The sequence below is a fragment of the Trichoplusia ni genome, chromosome 12, assembly GCF_003590095.1.
Source record: "Trichoplusia ni isolate ovarian cell line Hi5 chromosome 12, tn1, whole genome shotgun sequence".
In the NCBI taxonomy this organism is placed as follows: Eukaryota; Metazoa; Arthropoda; class Insecta; order Lepidoptera; family Noctuidae; genus Trichoplusia; species Trichoplusia ni.
In genome coordinates, this window is record NC_039489.1 from 2045861 (window position 1) to 2069981 (window position 24121).

The 24121-nt window shown below is 33.2% G+C and overlaps 1 protein-coding gene across 2 annotated transcripts in view; it reads right to left on the reverse strand.

Moving 5' to 3' along the window:
- Positions 1-1803: 1803 nt before the first annotated feature.
- LOC113499480 (DE-cadherin) overlaps positions 1804-24121 on the reverse strand; it is a 519450-nt gene continuing 497132 nt past the window's right edge. For both annotated transcript variants that reach the window (XM_026879984.1, XM_026879985.1), the window contains 11 exons: positions 18539-18730; positions 17816-17971; positions 16128-16325; positions 15006-15222; positions 14212-14430; positions 10010-10234; positions 6888-7018; positions 6276-6411; positions 4314-4511; positions 3149-3304; positions 1804-2902 (listed from right to left, as the gene is read on the reverse strand). In XM_026879984.1, the coding sequence (XP_026735785.1) occupies positions 2781-2902; positions 3149-3304; positions 4314-4511; positions 6276-6411; positions 6888-7018; positions 10010-10234; positions 14212-14430; positions 15006-15222; positions 16128-16325; positions 17816-17971; positions 18539-18730 (1950 nt within the window). In that variant the 3' untranslated portion in view covers positions 1804-2780. The remainder of the gene's footprint in view (positions 2903-3148; positions 3305-4313; positions 4512-6275; positions 6412-6887; positions 7019-10009; positions 10235-14211; positions 14431-15005; positions 15223-16127; positions 16326-17815; positions 17972-18538; positions 18731-24121) is intronic.

Below are 24121 nucleotides of genomic sequence, written 5' to 3' on the forward strand. Positions count from 1 at the left end.
GGATAACTGGATAATAGTTTCAATCATAAGAACACCAGAAATAAAGATATAAAGATACAAAAGCTACAAAAAATAAATAATCATTGTGATTACTGAATCAATGTATTCTATACAAAACTTAAATCATCATAAGAGGGTATGTCATAATGTTGAAATAAGGAATATACTTTTTCATTTTACTATACGTTGTAAAAATAATACACAACATTAAATACCTACGTAACAGCTGAATAGGCTCGGTATCAAAATTATAAAAAAAAGAAAACTTAAACCTACTTACATTCTAATTACAAAACAACATGTCAATAACAAAAGAAAATAAAGCGAACGACTACTTAACACTATGGACACATCAAAAATAATAAGAATTCGTCTAAAATATGGTATACAAAAATGTAATCCATATGCATACTTTTTGTTCGATTTATTAAAAAAAAAAAGATAAATCATAAACCAATCGCATTCAAAAATTTGAAGAAGGAAAATCATTGGAAGCTCATACTACAAACATAAGTTCAAATTTTAAAATATTGTGCTTTAAATCCAAATTAGTTTTAGACTAGTTTCAACGAAATTTCTACGGGTATAGCTTTCTATTGGTCCGAAATAAATAAAGAATATTTATTTATAATTACTTTACTTACTAGGTTATTACAGTTAGGCATATGTCACATCGAGAACATGTCCAAACAACGGATCCGATTACAGGATAAATTTTAGTATTAGAATTCGTTGATATGCATAATGATAAGACACCTTGTATATTTGCCTAATTTTAACATACAAAAGTTAATTTACTGAATATTTAAGTTCACACAATGTTTATCCATCGCTGTACATATTTACATTATTATAATCTATTATATTTCAATTAAGACGACCTTACATTTACCGAAACTAATATTTAACATTATACGTCTATTTTAAATGAAAGTTACATTTTTTTTTTGTATTCGCACCGTGTTGGGAGCAAGTCACAAAACTAAAGGATCACTTTCTTGTCTGCCATGACACTTTGCTATTTGTAAAATGTAATACCTAAATTTTAGGCCAGCTCATTTCTATTAATACAAAATGCGTGTCAACATAAACTCTATGGCTTAGCATAATACATAGACAAAATGGCACTTCCGTTCCGTCTTCAATTGTTTATGGTAGGAACATTCCTTTTAATATTGAGCTCAATCACAAAACAACAGCCGTATTTAAAAAAAACTATTGCAGCATTATAAAGCTGTGTTCAGGTGACAAAGGAACACGCTATTCTGAAGTAAGATGCAAAAAAGTGTTTTTTAATAAATACATATGCTATTAGGAATATAAACGTTGAGTAAATATAACTACCTACCTCTTAAAGCAAGACTTACAGATGTGGAAGCGAGACAACAATATACACGGTGTAGAGTGACATCTCTTTTTCACAAATGCAGTCTTATTTTAAGAGATAGTGGTATTGTTTGATAGTCTCTTTTACTATTTTGATACTTGTAGAGGTGATTTCTTTGCATTTTAAAGGAATGCCCCATACCCATGACACACAAGCCAACCTATTGCGTTACAGAACTAAATGAATACGTATAAAAGTCTTACATATTATAACATCACTCATTTTCCGTTTACAATTACCGTTTACACTTTACAATATAAAAATTACATACTCGAAATAATTTAGGCGAATCTACAACGATGCCTAATGATACATCAGTCATTTTCTTAAAACATTTTTAAATGTGATTTTTTTTAATACAATAATCATTGAATACATTTATTTATTTAAATTGAATTTTACCATTTTTGGATTGATGGATGTCACAATTGTTTTAATTGAATCCAATGTGTAATGCAAGTATACAATTTAATACTGTTCCTTTCAGTATAACTTACGAAAAATATCTACGTTAATGTTTGAAGTTCGTATGAAAAATTATAGCTTAGGGATCAGTAGAATTGTGTAGTATAAAAAGTAATTCCTCTTAAAGTGCGTTGCAGTTGTGGAAGAGAGACCACGCTCTACGATCCGTAGCGCGCCATCTCGCTCCAACAATTGAAAGACTAAGGCTCTAGACTCAGCATTTCAACTGCAATCCAATTGAAAATTGCAGTTCAAGTGCAGTTTGAGTGCAGTTGACAACTGCAATAAACCAACTGTACAGTCCGATTGCTCTCCGACTGCAATTGAACTGCAGTCCGTCTGTCTACAGCCTTACTTTGAGAGTTGTTAGACCTCAAGTTTACAACTACAATAAACTATTACGTAATATTAAGTTACCTGAAAGTCTCGACTAGTGCAAACGAAACTTTTTATTTCATTGTTTTACGGGTAGCGACATCGAAACGACGCTTTAGACTACGGACATCAAATTTTACATCCAATCTGCAACGCCATTCGATCGTAACTATCGATATAAACTGAATCGATTTCTCATCTCGATTTACAAACTAGTCAGCAGGTCAGCTGTAAAATTAAAACGCCTTTTAAAAAAAAAAGAAACATTATAAAAAAAATGGAACTAAAACAATCACTCCGTCAATATTGTACCTAAGTCACAAAACCGTTACAATTTCATACAATCCCATAGCGAAACCTTTAAAAATAGTCACATTATCACAGGATTTCAAACGTCAATTTTCAATAAAAGGGGGGTATTTTCCGGTGGGTTGTTAGTCACTGTCAACACAACGCTGGAAGCTGTGAAGCGGTAAGGCATCTGAACTTGGTCTAGTCTCTCCCTTCACTGGGCACTGGGCCTTCGAGCTGGCTACACGAGCCAAGCGTGGCGCTAGCACCAGGACTCCTCGTGTGGTCTCTCGTCGTCCGAATCCCCATACATATCCGCTAGTTTGCGGAACCGAGGTCCAAATGTGGATAAGTAGTTGAATTTGAGGTCGCCGTCGTCCGTACCTATTTGGAAAGAGTAATTTAATTAGGATTTTAATCTGGGTTCCATAAAGCCGTCGGCTGGCTATAGCACTATCAGATTCTTTCTAGATATAGAGCAGATTCTACCATGCATCAAAATGGATCATGATTTATATTAAAATATCCTTTAGAATCTAGAGTTTTTGAAAGGGACAATTTGGTCACCCAGGTTGGACCATTGTCAGATTGACTGAAACAGTATAAATTTAAAAGAAAGTAGATACTTACAGCTAGCTAGTGAAGAGAGGGAGCCACTAGTATTCCCGTCTCCCTCGTACGCGTAATGGCGGACGTCGTCGTAAGGCGTGATGTCCGGATCCCGGTCTAGAACTGACTTCTTGTCGTCTAGGAAGCCTGAGATATCTGGCGCTGCGCCTACCATACCTAGAGGGAAAAATGAGGTTGAAAAATATGGTATGTATGGAATTGTGGATGAAAAGCGTGGGTAGTAACTTCAGGGTTTTGTTTATTCAGAAATAGAAATTATTGTGGTACTTCAACTGGTGGTTAAATCATGTCTATATAAAAATAAGGACAATAAATGCGTTTGTCCATTAGCACCTGACTTTGATAATGAAGTAGTCGCAACCATTTAACATCACAAGAATTAAATATGATGATAGTGATGATGACTATGATGAAAATGTGAACTTATAATCGAAAATTTTCCAATAGATGCTTAAATAATTTAAATCGATAAATCAGTGATGCTAAAAGTAACTTTAATATGTTTTATTTCACTCAAGCCTGAATGGCAATCATTGAAAGTAGGGATGCCAATAAAATACCGGACGATATCTGATATCTCATCGAGAACTAAACGAATCGAGCTTCCAGATAATGAAAATAGTTTTAACGGACGATCGTCAGATAATTTTATAGGAAATTCTAGTATGAATATTGTAAATGTAGGTTGAATTTTATTTAATTTGAATAGATTTCTTTCGTTGTTTTATATGAGAAGTAATAGGTAAAAATAGATAATTACGAAGCGCAAAAAAATTGTAATGAAATTGAGTTATTTTTCCTGAAGCAATTAGAATTAGAATAGTTCCTTGATCATTTTCAAAGATCTAGGAACTAAGGTCATTCCTCCTTGATTAATTTCTCCGTCTTTCGACCGATTTCAGTTCAAAATACCCTAATTCTACCCATTCAAATTCTCCTCATTTAAGTAGTCTTCCCTTCGTCAATTTTCCTCTGCCCCACTAGGAAAGCGACATTTCGACAATCGTTAACGTCAAAAGTAAACATCCGAATGTTAAATGCCAAAGTCACATGAAAATGTCAATTAAATCGAAAAGAAATATCATTTGCATAAAATCAAGCAATTTCTATTATCGATGACGATTTTAAAAATGTCACTTGGCTGGTCTTATAATTAGTATCTTACCTCTATTCTGCATAAACGTGTCTGTATCCGGCAGCGGTCCGTCATACATTTGCCGCAGCACATGCAGGTCGTATCCTGCGTCACCCTCGCCGCCGCCCTCGTCTTCGTAAGCGATGATGTTTTCTCTGATGTCGTCCAGTTCCTTTTCCGCCCAAGCGTCTGCCCTACGCCTGTGTACTACTACAGCCAGCAGGAGTACTGAAAGAAAGGTTTGGTGAGATTTTTTGGAAAAGGTTCAATTTTTTAAACGACATAAATAATCCAATTTAAAATTTCTGATACTGAATTTTATAAAGTTGTCCTTCTTTGTTGCACTTGTTTTCGAATTTTTATTTCGTCATATAGTTACAGTTACTATCAATTCTAATTAAATATGTCATGCCTATAAAAGGATTATTAATGAGCATTATTTGACTTAAAGTTACTTAAAAGTAGTGCTTTTTTTAATGATTTCAGAGTCAGATATGTGAACGGTCTTATAATAATTGATTTTACAACCTATTGGATGGAAAGTTATACACATACGATACACAAATATTTTCTTCTTTACCTACGTGTAAAGAAAATATCTATAACTAGAACCCACTACAAGCCAACGTTTCATAAGAGAATTATAGTATCTTATATCTTAAAATTAGGCTCAGTCACCGTCTCATAACTATGGAGATCGTCCATTATGCCGGCTTCGTAGAGTGCTCTCTAATTAATGAAACCTGGCAGAAAAGGTCGCCATTTATTGAAGATGAAAAATTATGAATACTCTCACAAATTGAGAATTTATTGGTGTTACTATGAGATCGTAGCCGATGATGATAGTTTGCTGAGTAATGATGAAATGATGATGTGCGCATAATAATGCGTGTAATCTCTAATACTCGATCTAAAAATTTATTTTTGATTATTTATGAGCATATTACAGGCAGTTATTAATTTGTACTCCGATCATTAACCGCTTCAGTTTAGATATTTTTTTTTTTTTGGAAGTCTCTTGATTAGAACTTGTCACCCAACTAGTCCGAGATTGATACCAAGAAGAAGGATATCAAAAAGTCCGTATTTTCTATTCCTTTGTAATTTTAACGCGCCTGCGGTTTGTTTGTTTAATTAATGAAAACTATTTAAAGTAATTTTATAAAAGATACACTTCACCGAATTACATAGCTTTTACTTAAAACAAGAACGTCTTAATTCAAAGTAGTAACGGCAAATCAATTGACCGTCACCAAAAAGGTTCAATAAACATTTTTCCAATGATATTATTTTGTCATCTTAACGTCGTTTCAGTTTTGACAGGCGGCCTGCGGGTCAACTTGGCACAGTTTGATGTGCTGTTAATTCAATTTGACGGTAACTTCGTTTGATATGTCCAGAGTAATGTGACGTCAGGTGGAGCGATGGATTGAGGTTACAATTTTTATTTTTTGCTGATGTGGAAAGCCTAATGTATTGCGATGGTAGAATATTAAAAGTTATTATTTAGTGTGATTTTGTATTTATATTCAACATATATAAATAAATAAATAAATAAATAAATAAATAAGACTGTGATCTGTATGTGACAGGTATCAGTCAGGATAGACAAGTCTTTTTTTATTATCTAAGAATAAACAGTTTATTTATTACATCCAGTCTTGACCCAAAAATTTGACATACGCTTCACTTCTTTAATGATAGCTCTTAAATCGTCTAACCCGGTTTAGGAATTTGAGAGTTATGAAGGAATATAGAAACGGCATATAAATGTCGTGTTGTTAAAATAGATATCGACAAATGTAAAAGAGTAGAGATTTGACGTAATGAGCACGATCATTTGTTCTGTCTGGGTGACATCTATAATATAATCTACGTATGTAATCATATTTTGAAATATTATATAAGTGTTTTAAAGGTAGTCTAGTAGCTTTACTCATTTTAAGACTAGATGGCACTGTCTGAAAGTTGTGTAATATTATTATAACTTACTTGCTAATATCACGATGCAGACCAGGATAGCCACTAAGAAGTTAGTATCGATACCAAAGGTGACGGCAGTGTACATGCTTCGTTGACAACTAGGATCAGCGTTCTGATGTAATGACGGTTCGCCCAGGTTGTACATCTGTGGAAAAAAAGTTGTATTAGATGGGGTATGGTAATTTGATCCTTATCTCATACTGCTAAGGTCTCTTTTAGATTGCTCTTCCGGGTTATGTTGAACTTATGGAAATATTCACTCTGTTTTTAATCCTTGGGTTTGTAAAGACTAATCAATTCAATGATTTGTCAAGACTACTGATCTGGTAATTGGGGGCGTTGACGAGAGATGGCGCTTTAAGCAGTGTATTGCATTGTCACGCTTTCACAACCATAATAATACTAGTTTATGACGGGGTTGTACTCTCAGGACCCTGATTGTTTACCTAACTATTAACAAATTAGAAGTTCAGTAACAGAAGTTAATAACTTTTGTTTGTGTTAATCAAAATAGACCTAAAGACAAGCAAAAATAGTCCTTATCTATTAGTTTCAAAGTTTAATACTGTTCTTTGAGTTAATAGCATTCTAAATATAGCTTTAGAAACTGTTTATACTCACATAGTCGTTATAGGTAAAGTTGCTGATGCATCCCACGAAGTACTGGTTGGTTGGCACGTGTCTCCAGCCAAAAGTCCTGGCTAGATGCTGCAGGTCTATACTGGATCCTCCCAGTTGAAGGGGACCATTTACTGTGGACAGAATGTATCGTTAGGTAAAGAAGATAAAGGTGTTTTTGCAGTACCATAGGTGGCTTGTGGACAATGCCTCAAATAGTTGTAAACTTAAATTTTATATAGAAGTAACAAATAAATCAATACAAAGCGAAAAAACTAACATAAAACTACATAAAGATAATAAGTTGATGACGGAACCTAAGCAAATAGCAAATATATTTAATGACTTCTTTGCTTCTATTGGAGAAAAAACCTCTATAGCAAAAGGAGCCCCTGTAGTATATCCGACTGAAAACACCATGTTTCTCAGTCCTGTCGATCCCTACGAAGTAAACAGAATAATAAAAAATCTACGAAATAAGAAGAGCTATGGAGTCGATGAACTTCCGCCATTTTTACTAAAGCAATGTGCAGATGAGCTTACCCTACCATTTTACAAGCTAATTAACCAGTCGTTTGAAGAAGGAATTTTTCCTAACCAACTAAAACACGCTTTGATTAAACCAATACACAAGAAAAAATCCAAAACCGACCCAAATAACTACCGCCCTATAGCACTGTTACCAACTGCTTCTAAAATCTTTGAGAAGGCTATGTGTGACCGCGTATACTTCTTTTGCGAGAAATACAACTTACTCGACGAATGCCAAAACGGTTTCCGTAGAGGCAGGTCTACAACGTTAGCAGTCTACAAATATGTACAAGAGGCTCTAACTATTGTCAACAATAAAAACTATGCAGTGGGTATATTGCTCGACATGACCAAAGCCTACGATAAGGTGAAATTTAACATTTTATTAGACAAGCTACATGGCATAGGAATACGAGGAAAAGCTCATAAATGGTTTGCCTCATATCTAAAGGATAGGACACAACTCGTAGAAATAGAATACTTCGACCACAAAACAAACTTAATAACTAAAGTGAGATCTGAAAGCAAACCAGTTAAGGCGTCTATTCCCCAAGGAAGTGTGATAGGTTGTCTTTTGTTCCTTATCTATATTAATGATCTTCCTAAAACTATAAACGGGCCTTGTGTTCTATTCGCAGACGATATCTCCTTGCTTACCTCGTGCCAAACAAACGACAATATAAACACCAAATTAAACTCTCTTCTTTCTACAGCTGTAAACTGGATGGACAACCATAACTTAGAAATTAACTTCACAAAAACTAAATTAATCACATTTCACCCCCATCAAAAGCCCACCTTAAAACTTAACTTCACTTTTAATAACATAAAAATAGAACAAGTAAACGAATTTACCCTACTCGGTTTATCTATTGATACCCACATAAATTGGAAATCCCACATACAAAAAATTAGAGCAAAAATGTCAAAATTTTCATATGCCCTACGCGAAATAAAAAGAACAACAAACCTTCAAACAGCACTTGTTACCTACTACGCATATGCCCAAGCATGGCTCAGCTATGGAGTCATGCTGTGGGGTAACAGTACAGACTCACAAACCATCTTTATATTACAAAAAAAGTTAATCAGGATAATAGCAAACATAGAACAGACAGACAGCTGTAAACCACATTTTCAAAAACTTAATATACTTACACTACCCTGTTTATACATTTTAGAACTATGTAAATTTGTCAGAAAACATCAAAATTACTACACCAGTTGCCAAGATACACAAAAAAGATACAATTTTAGACATAACAAAAACAAACTAAATAAACCTCAATCTCGAATTAAAATGCACTCAACTAGCCCCCTAATTATGTCCATTCAAATCTATAATAAACTGCCAAATGAAATTAGACAAGAAACTAAAATAAGCATATTTATTAATAAATTAAAAAGATTCCTCGTATTAAAGGCATATTATACCGTAAAGGAGTTTCTGGATGATAAAACAATCGTAAATTTAAATCATCCTGCCTAAACAAACCAACAACTATTGAGATATAGAGTAATAACTTAACTATTATTAATATTATACAATTATTCTGCCCTCTTCCTCTCTCCTAAATTTTTTTGCGTGCCCAACAGGGTCCATATTGAACTGCTATTTATTTTCTACCATCTCTGTAACATATGGAATGCAATAAATGATTGAGTATTGAGTATTGAGTATCAAATATATAAAGTCTGTGTCAAATTTTTGTGTTTTTAGAGGAATAGAATACAATTACGGTTACTTCTGTCTTTATCATTCAAGGAGTAAAGGTGACACAGATATACCTTTAAGAATGTAAGACTTTGTCACAGAGTTCAGTAAATGAGTAGTTAAAGACAAATTTAAAAATGCCGTTGCATAATTAATCGTGTTTACAACTCCCCATAAACAACAATTAAATTTGTATAAAAACTATTACCAAGTTTAAATTAAAGCAACTTATGAATTGATGAAAACTCATTGAAATTAATGAGTAGAGGCGACGCCGATAATAAATCTTTCTTCAAGAATATAATTTTCATTGTGAAAAAACAATAGAATTTAAGTGAAGAAATGTATTGTCGTTAAGTTAAAAGCTTAGGAAGTAAAAATTTTGATGTAATAAAGAGAACACTGATACTTTTAATGTTTTAACTTGACTACGGAGGAATTTAATTATAACTTAGTGTTCTACTGAAGGCGTTTTTTTGGTAGTCTTAGGTGATAAAATACTTAAGTGTTTTCGACAAGAAAAAGAGCAAACGGGAAAAATCTTGGTCTATTTCAAAGAAATTAACTGATGTTGTTGATTTACTTAAAGTTAAGAGAAAAATTATACAGTTGGTAAGTAATTAATTAAAACCTTATACTGTAGAAAATAATGGTCTTGTTTCTTTGGTCTGTTTCTTTGGACTAGCTGTCCAAAAAAGCAGATCTATCAGAATGGATTTTAATTTGTGGATCACACAAATGCTTGTCCTACGCGGGGATCGAACCCGCGATACGTCGCGCACACTGGATATGGTGCGGTAACCTCAAACAGTTGGCTATTCTAGCTTACACATGAAAAAAACACCTTAAAATTAAAAAGAAAGACCAAAAGAAAACTCACCATTCAATATCTCCCGAGGCCCAGTGGGTGCCGCTAGAGACATGCACGTCGACAGCTTACACCTATCCACGAACATTTCAATGGAACTCCTCATGAGGACGATTTCTATCAGGTGAGGTTTCCCATCAGCCACATGGACCACGCTGTTGTTGAGACGAGTGGTCCCGGAGCCGTAGTTGACGAGGAGGACTGGGAAACCGTCCACCAGTTCTAGGGACATGAAGTCTGTGGGCAAAGAGATTTTGTTAGGTTTTCGAAATCAATATATGTAGGTAATATTACTGAACAAGTCCGAACTTCGGTTGATCCTAAGATTTACCAATTTTTGATGGCAAAAATTCGAAACATTCTATATCTCTTCTATATCCTCTTTTTTTTGTACTTTTACCACCATTTATTAGTAAATCTTGACCTTAAACTCAACAGCCCGATGAAATAGTTTCTTATTTTACATATTCTTACATTTACCGAATCGTAATTGTCCTAAGATTTCCTGATAAAAGCTAAGATCTACTCATAGATCTACGTGGATTTGACATTACGACTACTACGAGCATTTCTTTCGTTAGTTTGCTTTATGATATAATTTAGAAAAACTTATAAAGCTAGCTTATTTCTATGGTAATGCAATTAAAGCGACATCAAACAATAAGTTTTTGAGTACTCATATACTATGTAATATGAATCCTTTTTTAAAGAATTTTTTTATGAGAATTTATTAATTTACATATTACTAAAAATAAATAAACGAATTTGCTTACTTAAAAAAAATCCCTACATCTAAAGGCTAAATTGAGAAGCAGGTATTTTGAACCTACCCGTCTTAACCAAATTGAAATACACAATTACATAGAAGTCTAGTGTATTGAGCCAACAGATGTTAACATTAATTAACAAATTAGCTTGTTTCAAGAGCAGACCTCACAATAAACTCACAAAGACACATCAAACCTAATTGCTAACATCGAAACCAAAGCGTAGGGTAACCATGATTTAAAATAAAAATAAAAATAAAATAAAATAATAAAAAAAATATTTTTATTTATTTTTAAAGCGTAGGGTAACCATGATTTGTTTAGTCTGAGCTTTTTAAATAATAATTTGTATTCTGAATTTATAAGTTCAGTTTCTTTTTTAATGGATTCAATAATTTGCATAATTGGGAAGATAGAAGTGTAATAATTAAAAACGGTTTTAAAAGTTTTAGGCGTTATATGCAATGCAAATAAAAATTGATTATCTGAGAAAAAATCTAATAAATTTGTTCTAGATTTGGTCTATTTGTTTAGTATTCGTATAAATTATGTAATATTATTTGAAAATCTAGCTGACATTTTCTGAAAATGTTGAAATACGCAAGCTATACCTAGTCTAAATTCACCAAATTTTCTACATTACCCACTACCCAAATAACATAAACATTTAATTCATAGATCAAATAGGCACGTTTATAGCGAAATTACCAAAGCGTGTAAAGTGCTTTAATAATAGTAATTACACTTAGTAACGGTATTCGGATTTTTACGGCAACACATACAAAAGAGACATGAAAAATAATTACGTAACATTCGGTAAGGTACAATGTAGTCATAGTACCTCTAGACACCAATATTAAGATAAAAGAGACTCTATTTTCGAGAAATGAAGGTCGATTTTTGTCCGTTTTTTTTTAGCTATTGATGTGTGGTCGATTGTACCGTGAAAGGTTCCACCTATCACGCGATGGTTACTTTCATAAATCATAATATTCTGTACACGCCTGTCAGTCATTATGTGATCATTAAAAAATCATTACTGCCTTCATTCAAGTGTCGGATGGCGTAGTGTTGCGCTATCTATGGTTAGGTTTATTAATGAAAGTCAAGAGTAGTTTTCTTTGGGAATTGTTTATAGATGCATTTCTTAAGTTTCAATTTTTCGCAAGTAGAATAAGAAATAAAACAGCAACATCTATGGTAAAATTACTTGATTCGACTTAATTTAGCAATCGTGCAAAACCTAATATATTGAAATCTGGCCAAACTGACACAACAAAAAACAATATTATTCTAGTTCCGGTAGCTAAAGCAGCGGACAAAGGCTTTAAACTCAATAATATCTATACATTTTATATTATTTCATTTCACAAAAAAAAAATGATAAGCTGCGTTACGACGATTATTATCCTACTTTTTCCCAAACCATAGTCACCCAAAACAAGTAAACCACAAAGACATTCACATAACCTTAGTTTTCAAGAATGCAAATGCACGATTCTGATTGGTTGTTTTTGTCACGATCGCAACATCGCGTTCCGTGATTGGCTACAGAAAATAAAGGGGCATTTTTTCGTTGTGAATGAGGCCCATTGTGGTGAGGAAATCATTATTCAAGTAGTTACGCCAATCTAAAATGACATGTTCATTGTTATGCTTTTCAAGTGGAGTTCTTGTTAACGATAGGTTTATGAACTTTTGTATAACTAACGTGCTTTGTTTGAGTTATTACGATTCGTATTTAGATAGGGGGTAATAATACGCAATTATTGAGGTTGTTTTTGAAGCCTAGTTTGATGTAGGCCGTTTTTGTAGACCTAATTTAGGGTTATTTTGTTGATTTTCAGCAAGTTCTGTGACTAGATTTCCGAGTCTTTACCTAATTTTGTAGTATCAAACATAATTTTAAATAAAGAAGTTATTTTGTTTTAAGGTATTTTGCGAAGATGAAAACATTTTTCTAAACCTAGTTTTTATTAAAAAGTTGAAAACAGTTTTTCTTACACTAAATACTGCCTACCAAACATCAACCAAAAGCCGTCGTAGGTTATACACGAATTTATACAAAGCGTTTAGAAAAATCTTTACTTTAGAATTTACTTCAATTAAAAAAACTACAATGAAAAGGACTTCCCAACGTCTTGTCATTTTGTTCTCCAAGTAATTTTCCTCGAAATCCGATGAAGTTTTTTACGTAAACGCTCTTTGAGAAGTTTACACGAATTAAGTGGGTCCTTTACTCCCGTGATGTGGACACGACACTTTACTTGATTGCCAATTTGGCACTCGCCGAGGAAATATTTACTTAAAACGTCGAACTACAATAAGTACTTGTTAAATACATCTAAAAGTTTTAACTATTATTCGTTATCGATTGAGTTGGTGAATATTTTTTTAAGAGTATTGTTCGAATAATAAAATAGATGCAAATGAGACCTACTCCTATCTAAATCAGCTGTGTATTCTTATCACTAAGCTGAGTGTCCGACTTTTCTTACCCCAAGAAACTGAATGCTAGTTTTGGTTGTTATTACCCCGATGTAGGTGCAGTTTACTAAAACACGGGTATGTTACAGTATGTCAGTTTCCGCTAACCCTAGTACAGTGGGGTATTTTTTTTTACACGATTAGTTTTAACTTTTAGTACACTAGGGTCAGTTAACCGACCCTGGCTCTACTGCGGAGGGTATGTAATAGTAAACCGACCCTGGCTCTAACCCCACTCTAAACTAGAGTCAATTACTATACCGTATATTTACCATGATCATAACACAGTCAAACCCAACCTACAATCCCCCAATATAATGTAAATTCTAACAAATAGAAATATGAACATGAAATAAATATTGGAATCAATAATATAATTGTATCGGCCCCACTTCAGACGGTGACGTTTTTGGCCATCTAATTTGAGAGGCCGATTTCGTGTCGCTATTCATAATTGGATTTTTATTTTACGAACATATTTCATTTTTATGGTGTAGGATGAAAATTGTTACACTCAGCAAATTTTTAAAAAGGTTTTTTGTAAAATAGAATTTTATAATTTGTATCTGGACAAAATATTGTGTAGTGATTAGTCGTGTCAAATTTTCTATCTCAAGCGTATTGAAAACCTGTACAAAAATATCTACTCAACTATTAATAGGAATCTCTCTTTTAAATAATTCATTAAATACAACACGTCTAGTCGAGCGTCAAAATCTATTATTTTTCAAAAAGGTCAAGTTTACTGAGCACCTACGTAATAATGTTAAAGAATTCCTAACTTGAAAAACAAATAAAGAAACGAATACTCTTAAAACATCCTTTTAAAATAAAGCCAGCACAAAACACAAAACTTATAATAATTTTGGTAAAACAAAATATTATAACCATGATTACTGGTTACCATAGTCTGATTATACTAATATACCTTTTATTATAACACCATCTAATCGATCTCACCTTGAACTTCCAGCAGCGGATTATATTTCAGGGGTCCCAAGTAGAAGACGAGGCTGTTACTCGAGTGAGAGGTGACAGTCAAGGTCACGTGACCTTCCTGGCAGGCAGGCGGCGCCGCGTACATCGCCCAGCCGTCGCCATGGAAACCGATGGAGGTTTGCTCGCAGTGGGGTCCTGACAAACCCTCGGGGCATTCGCATTTGTCCGCAAAAGGCGTACCTAGCGGGAAAATATTAGGTTAAGTGTGGGAAATCTTAATGGATAAGTAATTATATGAAGTGAATTGCTAATTATAACTGTCGTGATATAATTTTAATAACGTTAAGATGTTTTGTAATTTTGCTTATTACGAATTTGTATTTATGGCACAAATGAATGTAAAATATGAAATTGAAATTGCATTTCATATTTTAACTATTTATATTTTATTAACTATTATATTTATTTATATTACCACAGTTCGAATGACCCTGCCGTTCTGAGTACTATGAATACTATATAAAATGTTGTTATCAATTGAAAAAAAAAGATACTCAATTATTGGTAATTTCTGGATAATAACATAATTTTAGGAACCAAGTAATACGAAATTATCAACTATAGTTAAAAGATCTTTTGATCCACGAATAACATTTATTTAAGAACAAACTACCAAGTCAAAATTGATGATTTTTTTATGGGACTAAACGACACCTATTTCACGTTAAATGAAAAAAAGATCAACAGAATTGGTGAAAATGCAGATAAATTGACAACCACCCACATCTTTTGGAAGTCGGTTGAAAAATACGTACCTCCATTCAAACAGATCAAAGGTTCCACCACATCACAAGTGCATTCAGACTCCACCCTCGCTGACACTCCCACGAAACTGGTGGTGTTGGTGTACACTGACAATGGTACGTTGTTCTTCATGAGCACGTTACGACAGGAATCCTCGCACTGTTCTTTCTCGATCAGACATTCATCGATCTTCACCATGTAGATCTTTGATTGGAGTTCTTCTTCAAGCTGTGGGGAAACAGATGATTTACTTTTGGGGTAATTGTGATTAGAATTGAAAGTTCCAGTTGAAATGTAATTAAGAAGTTAATTAGTGGACGTTTGCGTATGAAATAGTATATTTTTGTCCACCTTTAAGATCATAAATTCACACTTATATTGTTTTTAATGAAAAAAAGTAGGATTTGGGTGTTTTGAATCTATTTCTGGATGGGGTTTTTATAAAGAGTGTACAAATACACAGTAAAATAAGTATGGATATTTAAAAACGGAAAGAAAAGAAGTAGAAGTTTTTATACACGTATAACTGTATCTGTCACTGCATTATTTGAAACTACCTCTATATGCAATACAAATACATGTATTATAGCAAAAATATACTTTTCCAGTTTGCCTTCCACTCCACATAAAGCAGACAGTTCCTTAATAAGCCATTCGAGAGGTTAAAACTTTGATCTTGAACTTGTCTGTACAAGGTCAACTAACGACTTACTTCCAAACTGAGTTGAAATATCTTCAAGATGTTGAGAGGAAAGTTGAGCAAAAACAGGTGACATTACATTTGAGATGATCATTACATTAGGCGTTGGCTTATAAACATTATTTTCTTACATTTGAGTGTGAATCTGTACTCTGGTTTGTAACATTTGTAAATCTTATAAGCATACTTTTACAGACATAAAGGTATAGGTCAAAAATAGAGCATAAAGATCTTAGAATCATTAATTTCTTTGCTATCCTATGCAGAACCAGGCAGAGGTGGCCAATTGATTTGGATGCGTCCTTACTAAACTAGTCAGCCCATGTCGCTCATGAAAGAGACAAGTGGAAGAAGAATGGGAAGAACTTTACAGAGATTACGGGGAATTTTAGACTTGAAATTTAGGGAAAAATAGAGACTAAATACTAAATACCTTTTCCTGTATCGCAATCACCATACTATCGAGCTTCTCAGCCGGATAGTACGGTGATCCGTGCGCGGAGAACCGGACATCCAGGAACACATCCTTCACAGTATTCTTCGTAAAGACGGTGAACACATCCACGTTGTCAATGGACGTATTGTAGAGCTGAGCGAGACGTTGATGCAGCTTGTCCTTTTTACTCGTACCCTGGGTGAAAGAGAGGACGTTAGTTTTAGATTTAATATGATTAATTCTGACTACGGAAATATAGGTACATTTCATCTAATGTTTTGATGATAGATGACTAATGATAAGGCCTAAGTTGTCATGAAGGGCGTAAAGTTAATGTCTAATTAAATTAAGTACAATAAAAGATAATGTAACCTACTCCACTTGTACAATGATCTGACTTCCGAAAACGGAAGAAAACTAAGCCAAGAACACTAAAAATATTTCAAAATAAATCAAGTTTACTACTTCCTAGTTTATATCTCCAACGTCCATAAAAGGGGTGAAGTACTCATGATTTCCCTAGACCCAGTTACTCATAAGTTTATAACAGAACGACAAACATTCGTCTACATAATTACATGAGGAATGACGTGCCAGTTTCAAACAGCCAATTACCCGTTAACCAGACTATCGTTAAGACGTCCCTGGACGAAACGTCAGCAGTATTTGGGGCAAGGTTGGGTAGAAATTATTGAGATGAACGAATGGATGGTTGAAATCTAGAAGTTTCGATCAACATTTGTCTTGTATTGTAGACTTTTTTGAGGTATCAATGTGAAATGAAGATTGTTTTCTGCCGAAAAAAAAATATTTTGTTGTTTAAGTATTTAAGTTAACAGGAACTTGTTTTATACCACAAATTGTTTGCAGTAAAATTTATTACACAACACCTTATTCATGTTATTTTTTATCATGTACCTAGGCTTAGCAATAAGTCTTTCTACACTCCCGAAAAGTAACGTCTTATTTAATCATATCTGCTGTTTTTATACTCTCAAAACGAGGCGAAAAGCGTCTTGAGCTGAGGAACACTAAAACAACGCCGGGCCACTTAGTACAAGTTTCAATGAACAACTTAATTCTCTCGAACATTCTCGAAACTTTAGGTTACCACCGAAAATTCTCAGACTTAAATTAATAGCCACAAGACAATGACTAAGCTGATTAAAAATTCCTTGATTAGCAGACTAAGTGTATTTTTATAAGAACATTAATTTTATCCTTCTTTTAATTTTGTAGAGCGAGCGATTTTCTGTTTTAAATTCGGGTTTTTTGTTTCTGAAGTAAGTAGCTGTTTGAAATTGGTTCGGTTAGATTAACAGTTTCGAATATTTTATGTTGAAAAATATCGATAATTTTAGCTGATTTCTTTGGTCAATTTATTTACGTTAGATTCTTAAAATACTATTTTCTGAAAAGCTGGTAGGTTAGTTGAATCTGTTTCTTAATTTTATTTTGAGGATTTCGGACTGTTATTTTTTTCAGAAAATAGGGTTCAATCCTTAAGTAGACAATAGGATCCGAATTCAAAAGGTCGATAAGCCGAAAAGACTTAGATACCATGGACCCTAGGTTGTAATTTTCCCTTAATGCTACATAATTATAACCTAGATAGACAAGATAATCTGATTTTAAGTTGTAGGTTAAAGCTATCATTATAGAACTTAATCTCTAACTATACTTACATCAGGTTCAGGAACAATAAACTCTTCAGCAGTGATGTTCACAAAACGTATGGAGCCGGACTTGTCGACTGCTTCCTCGGGAATCTCCTTGATCGTCACGTTGACTGTCGCCTCCACCCAATGGAACGGAACTAATGGCTCGTTTTCTTCTGTCACCTACAAATATATTTTACGGTTAGAATTTTAATGTTCAGTTTTTTTTTAAAGTTGTAAACGCAAATAAATTTATGCTGCCTGTTTTTTTTCCTTTTTTGTAAATGGAAATGACAACCTCGAAAATGTTACATGGAATTTAAATAAGAAAGCGACTAGTGATGTGACTGGAAAGTTTTAGTTCAATAAATTAAAGCGAATCAATTAATGTTAGTGCTCTAAAAATCTGACTTGTCCTCAAGATTTGGTATTATTTGATATGATTACCAATTCGCCGAGAATTAAGGTTTTCACTCAATCAGATTTGTTCAAATTCAAATGTCTTTATTTCTTTCACATTACATTACTAAATTACATGCCCCGCAAAACCGGATACACGGTTTGACTGCGAGATTGTTGTCATGCTTCTAGCTGTAATATAACTTAAAGCTTCAGTTTAAGCTACTATCACAAAACGAACAACTTACGTATGGAAATAGTTCTCTACAAGATGAATTTTTGTTTTATTATTTCATTTTGATTTCAATTTCCTAGCAAACTCATAAATAATAAATTAATACGCATACTCACGTTAAACCTCAACAAATAAGTTCCATTTGGTGTCCCTTCCTTCATCGTGATCATTCCAGTGTTACTGTGTATATCGAAGTATGGACTCCTCAGCTCATAGGAAGGTAGCCACATGAACCTCTTGTCAGCTAAGTCCCAATCATCAGGATCATCAACGTAGACACGACCGATCTCTGTGTCTGGTGCTTCGCCCTGTGGAAAACCAAATATGTTAGACAATTGATTGCTATGAGGACCTAATACCTACTTCTCAAAAATCGAAAAAAAATCTACGTATAAATTCGTTTATTCAAATCCATAGTAATACCAAGTAGCACTTTTTGATCGTGACTAATACATCTATAGACAGCACTCGGTATTGCCCGCCCTTTATCCTTTCTTAAGTTCTCTAGCTTATTTCCACACTGACACTCTTTTTGAAAAACATCTACGAAAACAATAAAATAATAATATTTTATACTATATACACTAAATCAATTCGAAATTCAACAACAAACGTACACACAAGACGTCAAAGAGAATGACTCAAGGAAGAAAACCAAACCGATACTCAGTCAACACAAATAGAAATAACAAAAGTAAATAAAACAATTGAAGACCAAATCTAATCAAAAGCTTAATTCCACTCACAGACAGAAGAGTGATGACAGACACAAAGAAATGACAATAAATCATACTAATGCTACTAATATATACTAATGCGTTATTGTATCACAGACTATATATTCAAATGATTTTGATAGAAAATGCAATTATTGACATTGACTGGCAAAACCGAGAGAGAAAGTTAGGTCATTTTTAGTTTACATCAAAATAGGGATGTCTCTCAATTTCACTGTTTCTTTCTAATTAGTCCATCAGTTATTAAAAATTAGGTAAAATTATTAAAAATACCATGACTAACCAAACGCTGGACGTGGAAATCTATGGCTAACAACATCACTTTTCAGTAAAGTGAGTTTAGTGACGTTACACGACATTTCAATATACCTACTGCATCAGTCTCATGTTTTGCTTTCGCTTATAGAAACAAATATGTTTTTGAACATCTGTCTAAAGGACTTATTAGATTTAATAGTCAAATATCCGATTTTGATAGCTCAGTAACTGATATCCCCTTGAAAACCCCAGTCGATGAAAAAAAGAGAGTTAAGAATTAATTTCACATCACGAAAATAATTTTCGTCGATAATTTAATATGTATTCATAGGCAATTAATCCCTGTGAAGCGTTTACTAATAATAATGTTGAGCCTACAACTAATTAAGCCAATTTTACACGGTATTGTACGGAACGTTAATTTTCCAATTCATTTATTAATTTTGGCTACGGAAATATCACGCCCTTTACTATTATTACATTGCTAATTACAATTTTAATAGTTTAACAATTAAACTATGAATGTGGTATCGTTTTTATTATGAAGTTCATATATTGACGTATTTTTTCCAAAGACTTATCATTGTGACAAGTAGAAGTTAATTAAATAATGCTAAAATATACCAAGTATAAGATGCTCTTAATCAGCTCTTTAAAACTGTGACTCGTGTTACCTCTTAATTAAAATCATCATCTTCATCCTAGACTTTTCCCAACTATTTTGGGATCTGTTCTCGAGTCATGATGCAGCTAAGTACCAGTGTTTTACGAGGAACGTCTAAACAGAGAACTATGGTTGAGGAGGTCAGATAAGCGTCTCCGGATATCTTCAGATCCCCTCAATCATAGTTACCAGGGAAACATGATACCATTTGTTCAGACTTTCTAGCTTCTAACCACACATAACGACTGTCAATCATGTGTAAATTACAATATCTCTTTATAACAAACTTATTTGATACAATACACACTTTTTAAAAATGCAGTCTTGAAACTGTAGATACTCTCAAAATCTAATTATCTAAAGACGATTTAATTTCCCAAAGTATTTAAGCAGAAAGTGTTTGCGACAAATCAATTATGGCGGCGATAGCTTTTTATGGAAACTTAGCGTGCAGAGTTTTGGACACAATCCATGGTTTAGTGCGGTCGACGTAAGCTCGTCGTTAAAGCGAATACGGACTTGGGGAGCGTTTGAATCTACTGGCATGAAATACTTGACTCGAATGACAGTTATAATAAAGTAAGGTTAAATGGATGTTTCAGCTGTAGGTAATCAGGCTTTAGTGTATAAGGAATATTGTTTCGACCATTTTTTGTGATCTTGTCTTCTCAGTTTGACTGAGTGCAGACTTTTTCTGCTTAAAGCGCACTGGGCGGTCATAATGAAAGCTAAGTAATCAGGTACAATACGATTATTAATAAGAAAAACACCACTTCAAATAAATTTCAAATATCGATCAACTTTAATATCTCGATATCTAATGAGTATTTTGAATTTATAATTAAAATCATAATTCAGTTATCTAACACAGTGACATAACGTCTACGTCAATAAACGAAATACGAAACGTGATCTATCAATCGCGTTTCAAAGAACTTAGAACGGTATTTCCACAAGGCGAGTTACTCTCCCCGAGTTACTCTTCCAGTAACAAAACAAACGAGCCTTCACCGTATTTGCGGCAACGTCGCCCCTTCATTAAGAAGCGAGCAGTTGAAGCGAATCCGCCTACATTACACAGATTACGTACAACGCATACATGGAATACTTTTATTTTTCTAAAATTGTATTAAAAAGTTAATAGCGACTGCGCTACGCGGAGCGTTGTGTAAGAGATTTTAAATTTTTCTAAAAGTAAATTAAGGATCACTTTGTAGTATGTATGTTTGTTTATATTTCAATGTTTTCTACTAAAGCTATTAGTTTTGTAAAAAATATTTGTACTATAAAGTATGAAGTTTCAATTTTTTTTTCTCTTCCATTCTCTCTACATATTCCTACTTGTCATTATGATTTGTAACCTATAGTATCTACTGAGGAAACTACTTCCTACTCTTGTTTCATTTCTATCTTCAGTCGTGATACGCAATTTTTTTTATTGTCAATTTAACTCAGAAAAGCAAGTCGGCAGCAAACTTCCCAAGACGCCACACATCAATCTAATTTAAATAAAACCCTTAATGAGTGTTCTATAACACGTACTTGACACACTTTCTCGGTCTAAGCTACATCGAGTAAACGAGTCTTCAGAAATCAGGGCAGGACAGTAAAAAGTGTCTTCTCAACATAATCCCTGTTTATATGTACTAAAGCGCCTTCATTAAAGGCAAAATTAACATTTTAATAGCTATATATTATATAAAATACGGACATAATCGTTAAGGTCTGTAGGGTGTATCGAAAACCCTGATTATTCATTGAGGGATGGTTGAAACCGCTGAATTTTGGAAAACAATAAGGTCGACACACAGCTTTGTTAATTAAATCTTTGAGTATCTAGGCTTAGTAGTTTATTGAGTAATAATGTAATGTAATACCAAAATGTGCTATACTACTTTTCGAGTCTTCCGCGTCCTGTTTTTGACTAAGCCAGGAACTTATCTTACTCTTATTTTCAAGTTACAAAACGACACTTTACACACACGGACTTCTAAGAAACAGTACAGTACAAAACTTAACTTTTACTCTTTTTCTAAAACTCAATAACTGGTTAATCTTAAGTTGCCTCAGAGATAATTAAAATAAGTGTATAGTTTGGTAAAAGTACCCAAAATAATATTAAAACCACAACAAAACATTATCAGGTAAATATAAAATTACAAAATCGCTTACCGAAATTAAAAAAAATAAAACAAAACATTCCAAAACCCGAGTCGGCCGAAAACAGGAAAACCTTTGCCTATTACGCTCTGTTTCACGTAAAAACAAAACAAAATAACTATCACATAAAAAACTATTCTGTATGTACAATACTAGCAAAGTTTTAACTGCTACTAAAACATATGTATTTTACGTAACCGAGTGTACAATGGAATATCGTAAAACAGTTTACTGTTTGCACGAATTACTACTGAACGTACATTTTCATAATTCATGCCTTTAAAGACTGTCTTGAATACGAATTGTGTGACGAAATGAAGTATTAAGATACAATGAAGTGATGCTTGACAATTTGAAACAACAAAAAATGTATGTGAGTTTTTGTTTCAACAAATAGTTTTGTTGTAGAGGTTGACTTGCTTAATGAATATAAAATTAGGTTGTAGTTTTTAGGGTTCCGTACATAAAGGGTAGACGGGGTGCCCTATTTTTAAAACACCGCTGTCTGTCTGTCAGTCTGTCGACATCTTATGAATTGTGATAACCAGACAGTTCAAAAATGTATTTCTATTAACGGTATAACAAAAGTACTAAAATTTAACACCGAGACTCATCGAGGTCATCAATTTAGACCTAGATGTAGGTGCTTTAATACCGCAAAAAAGTGCCCAATATTTTGTCATAAACTATAAAAATTCCCAACTCTACAATCATAATTACAATATAATAAACTTACCAACACTAAACGTCAAATTCACAAATCCGTACGTCAAAATGGACGCATTATTTCAATTAATTGAATTATACGACAGACAATTGAAATCATATTGTTATTACGCGTCACTTCACTACCGGCCGGTTAATTGGATTTTGTCAATAATCACTGTGGACTATACGGCTCTAAAGTTAATATATTATTATATTAATCGTAGCTATTCTGATAATCATTGACTATGCTTTTTTTAAATAGCTGACCTCATATTAAGTTTTATATTCAAAAACTATTTTAAGAAGAATCGTATTCTTTTGTGCATAAAACTAGACTACCTTAAAAACTAAAGGTAAATTTATAATAAAACACCTACAATCCTAGAATAAACGTCGTTCTATTCTCAAGAAAAACAAAACAAAGAGAAAAACAAATGAAAATTAAACACAAAACAACAGATTTGACAAACTGAGAGAAACGAAGTCCCATCCAATACAATTTTCTTCAATTGTATTAAACAAACAAAGAAAAGTGAAGGAACAATAACAACTATACATGTATAATAATTCTATACTTACGTAGTATCTCCAACTGTATAAAATCTCATTGAAGTAGGTTTCCGGCTGATAGCGTTAGAGAAAACAATTTCGATATTAAAATTTCATTTCATTACTATCTATTTTAAGTATAACGAAAGAAATGTAAGTATTTGTCACACCAAGATTAAAAACCAAACAGAAACTATCCAAAGATGATACCAAATTAAATTAAGTGTTTCTATTTTTAATTAGGGAAAGTTCGAGAATAAAGAAGTGAACAAATAAATATTTTTAATCTGTTGCGCTTTCAAAACTACAATGTTAGATAAAAAATACAAAGTTCTTTATTTAAATCTTGCTTTTGAATACCAACGATGACATTCTCGATATTTTGAATAAATTAAAAGTAAAGTTATTCTATTTTCGAAAAAGGAACCAAGTGAAGTTTAAATATGGAGGATGCCAGCGCCGCAATTGTACTGGATGGTCAAGATTTAATAAACATACCTATACTTGTAACTGTGCATATAAAAAAACAACTTTACGCAAAATTAAACATAACCTGAAAACTAAAAGGCGAACGATATTAAAGGTCTACTTGGTGGCTCAAAGGAAATATGTGATGGTCCCTG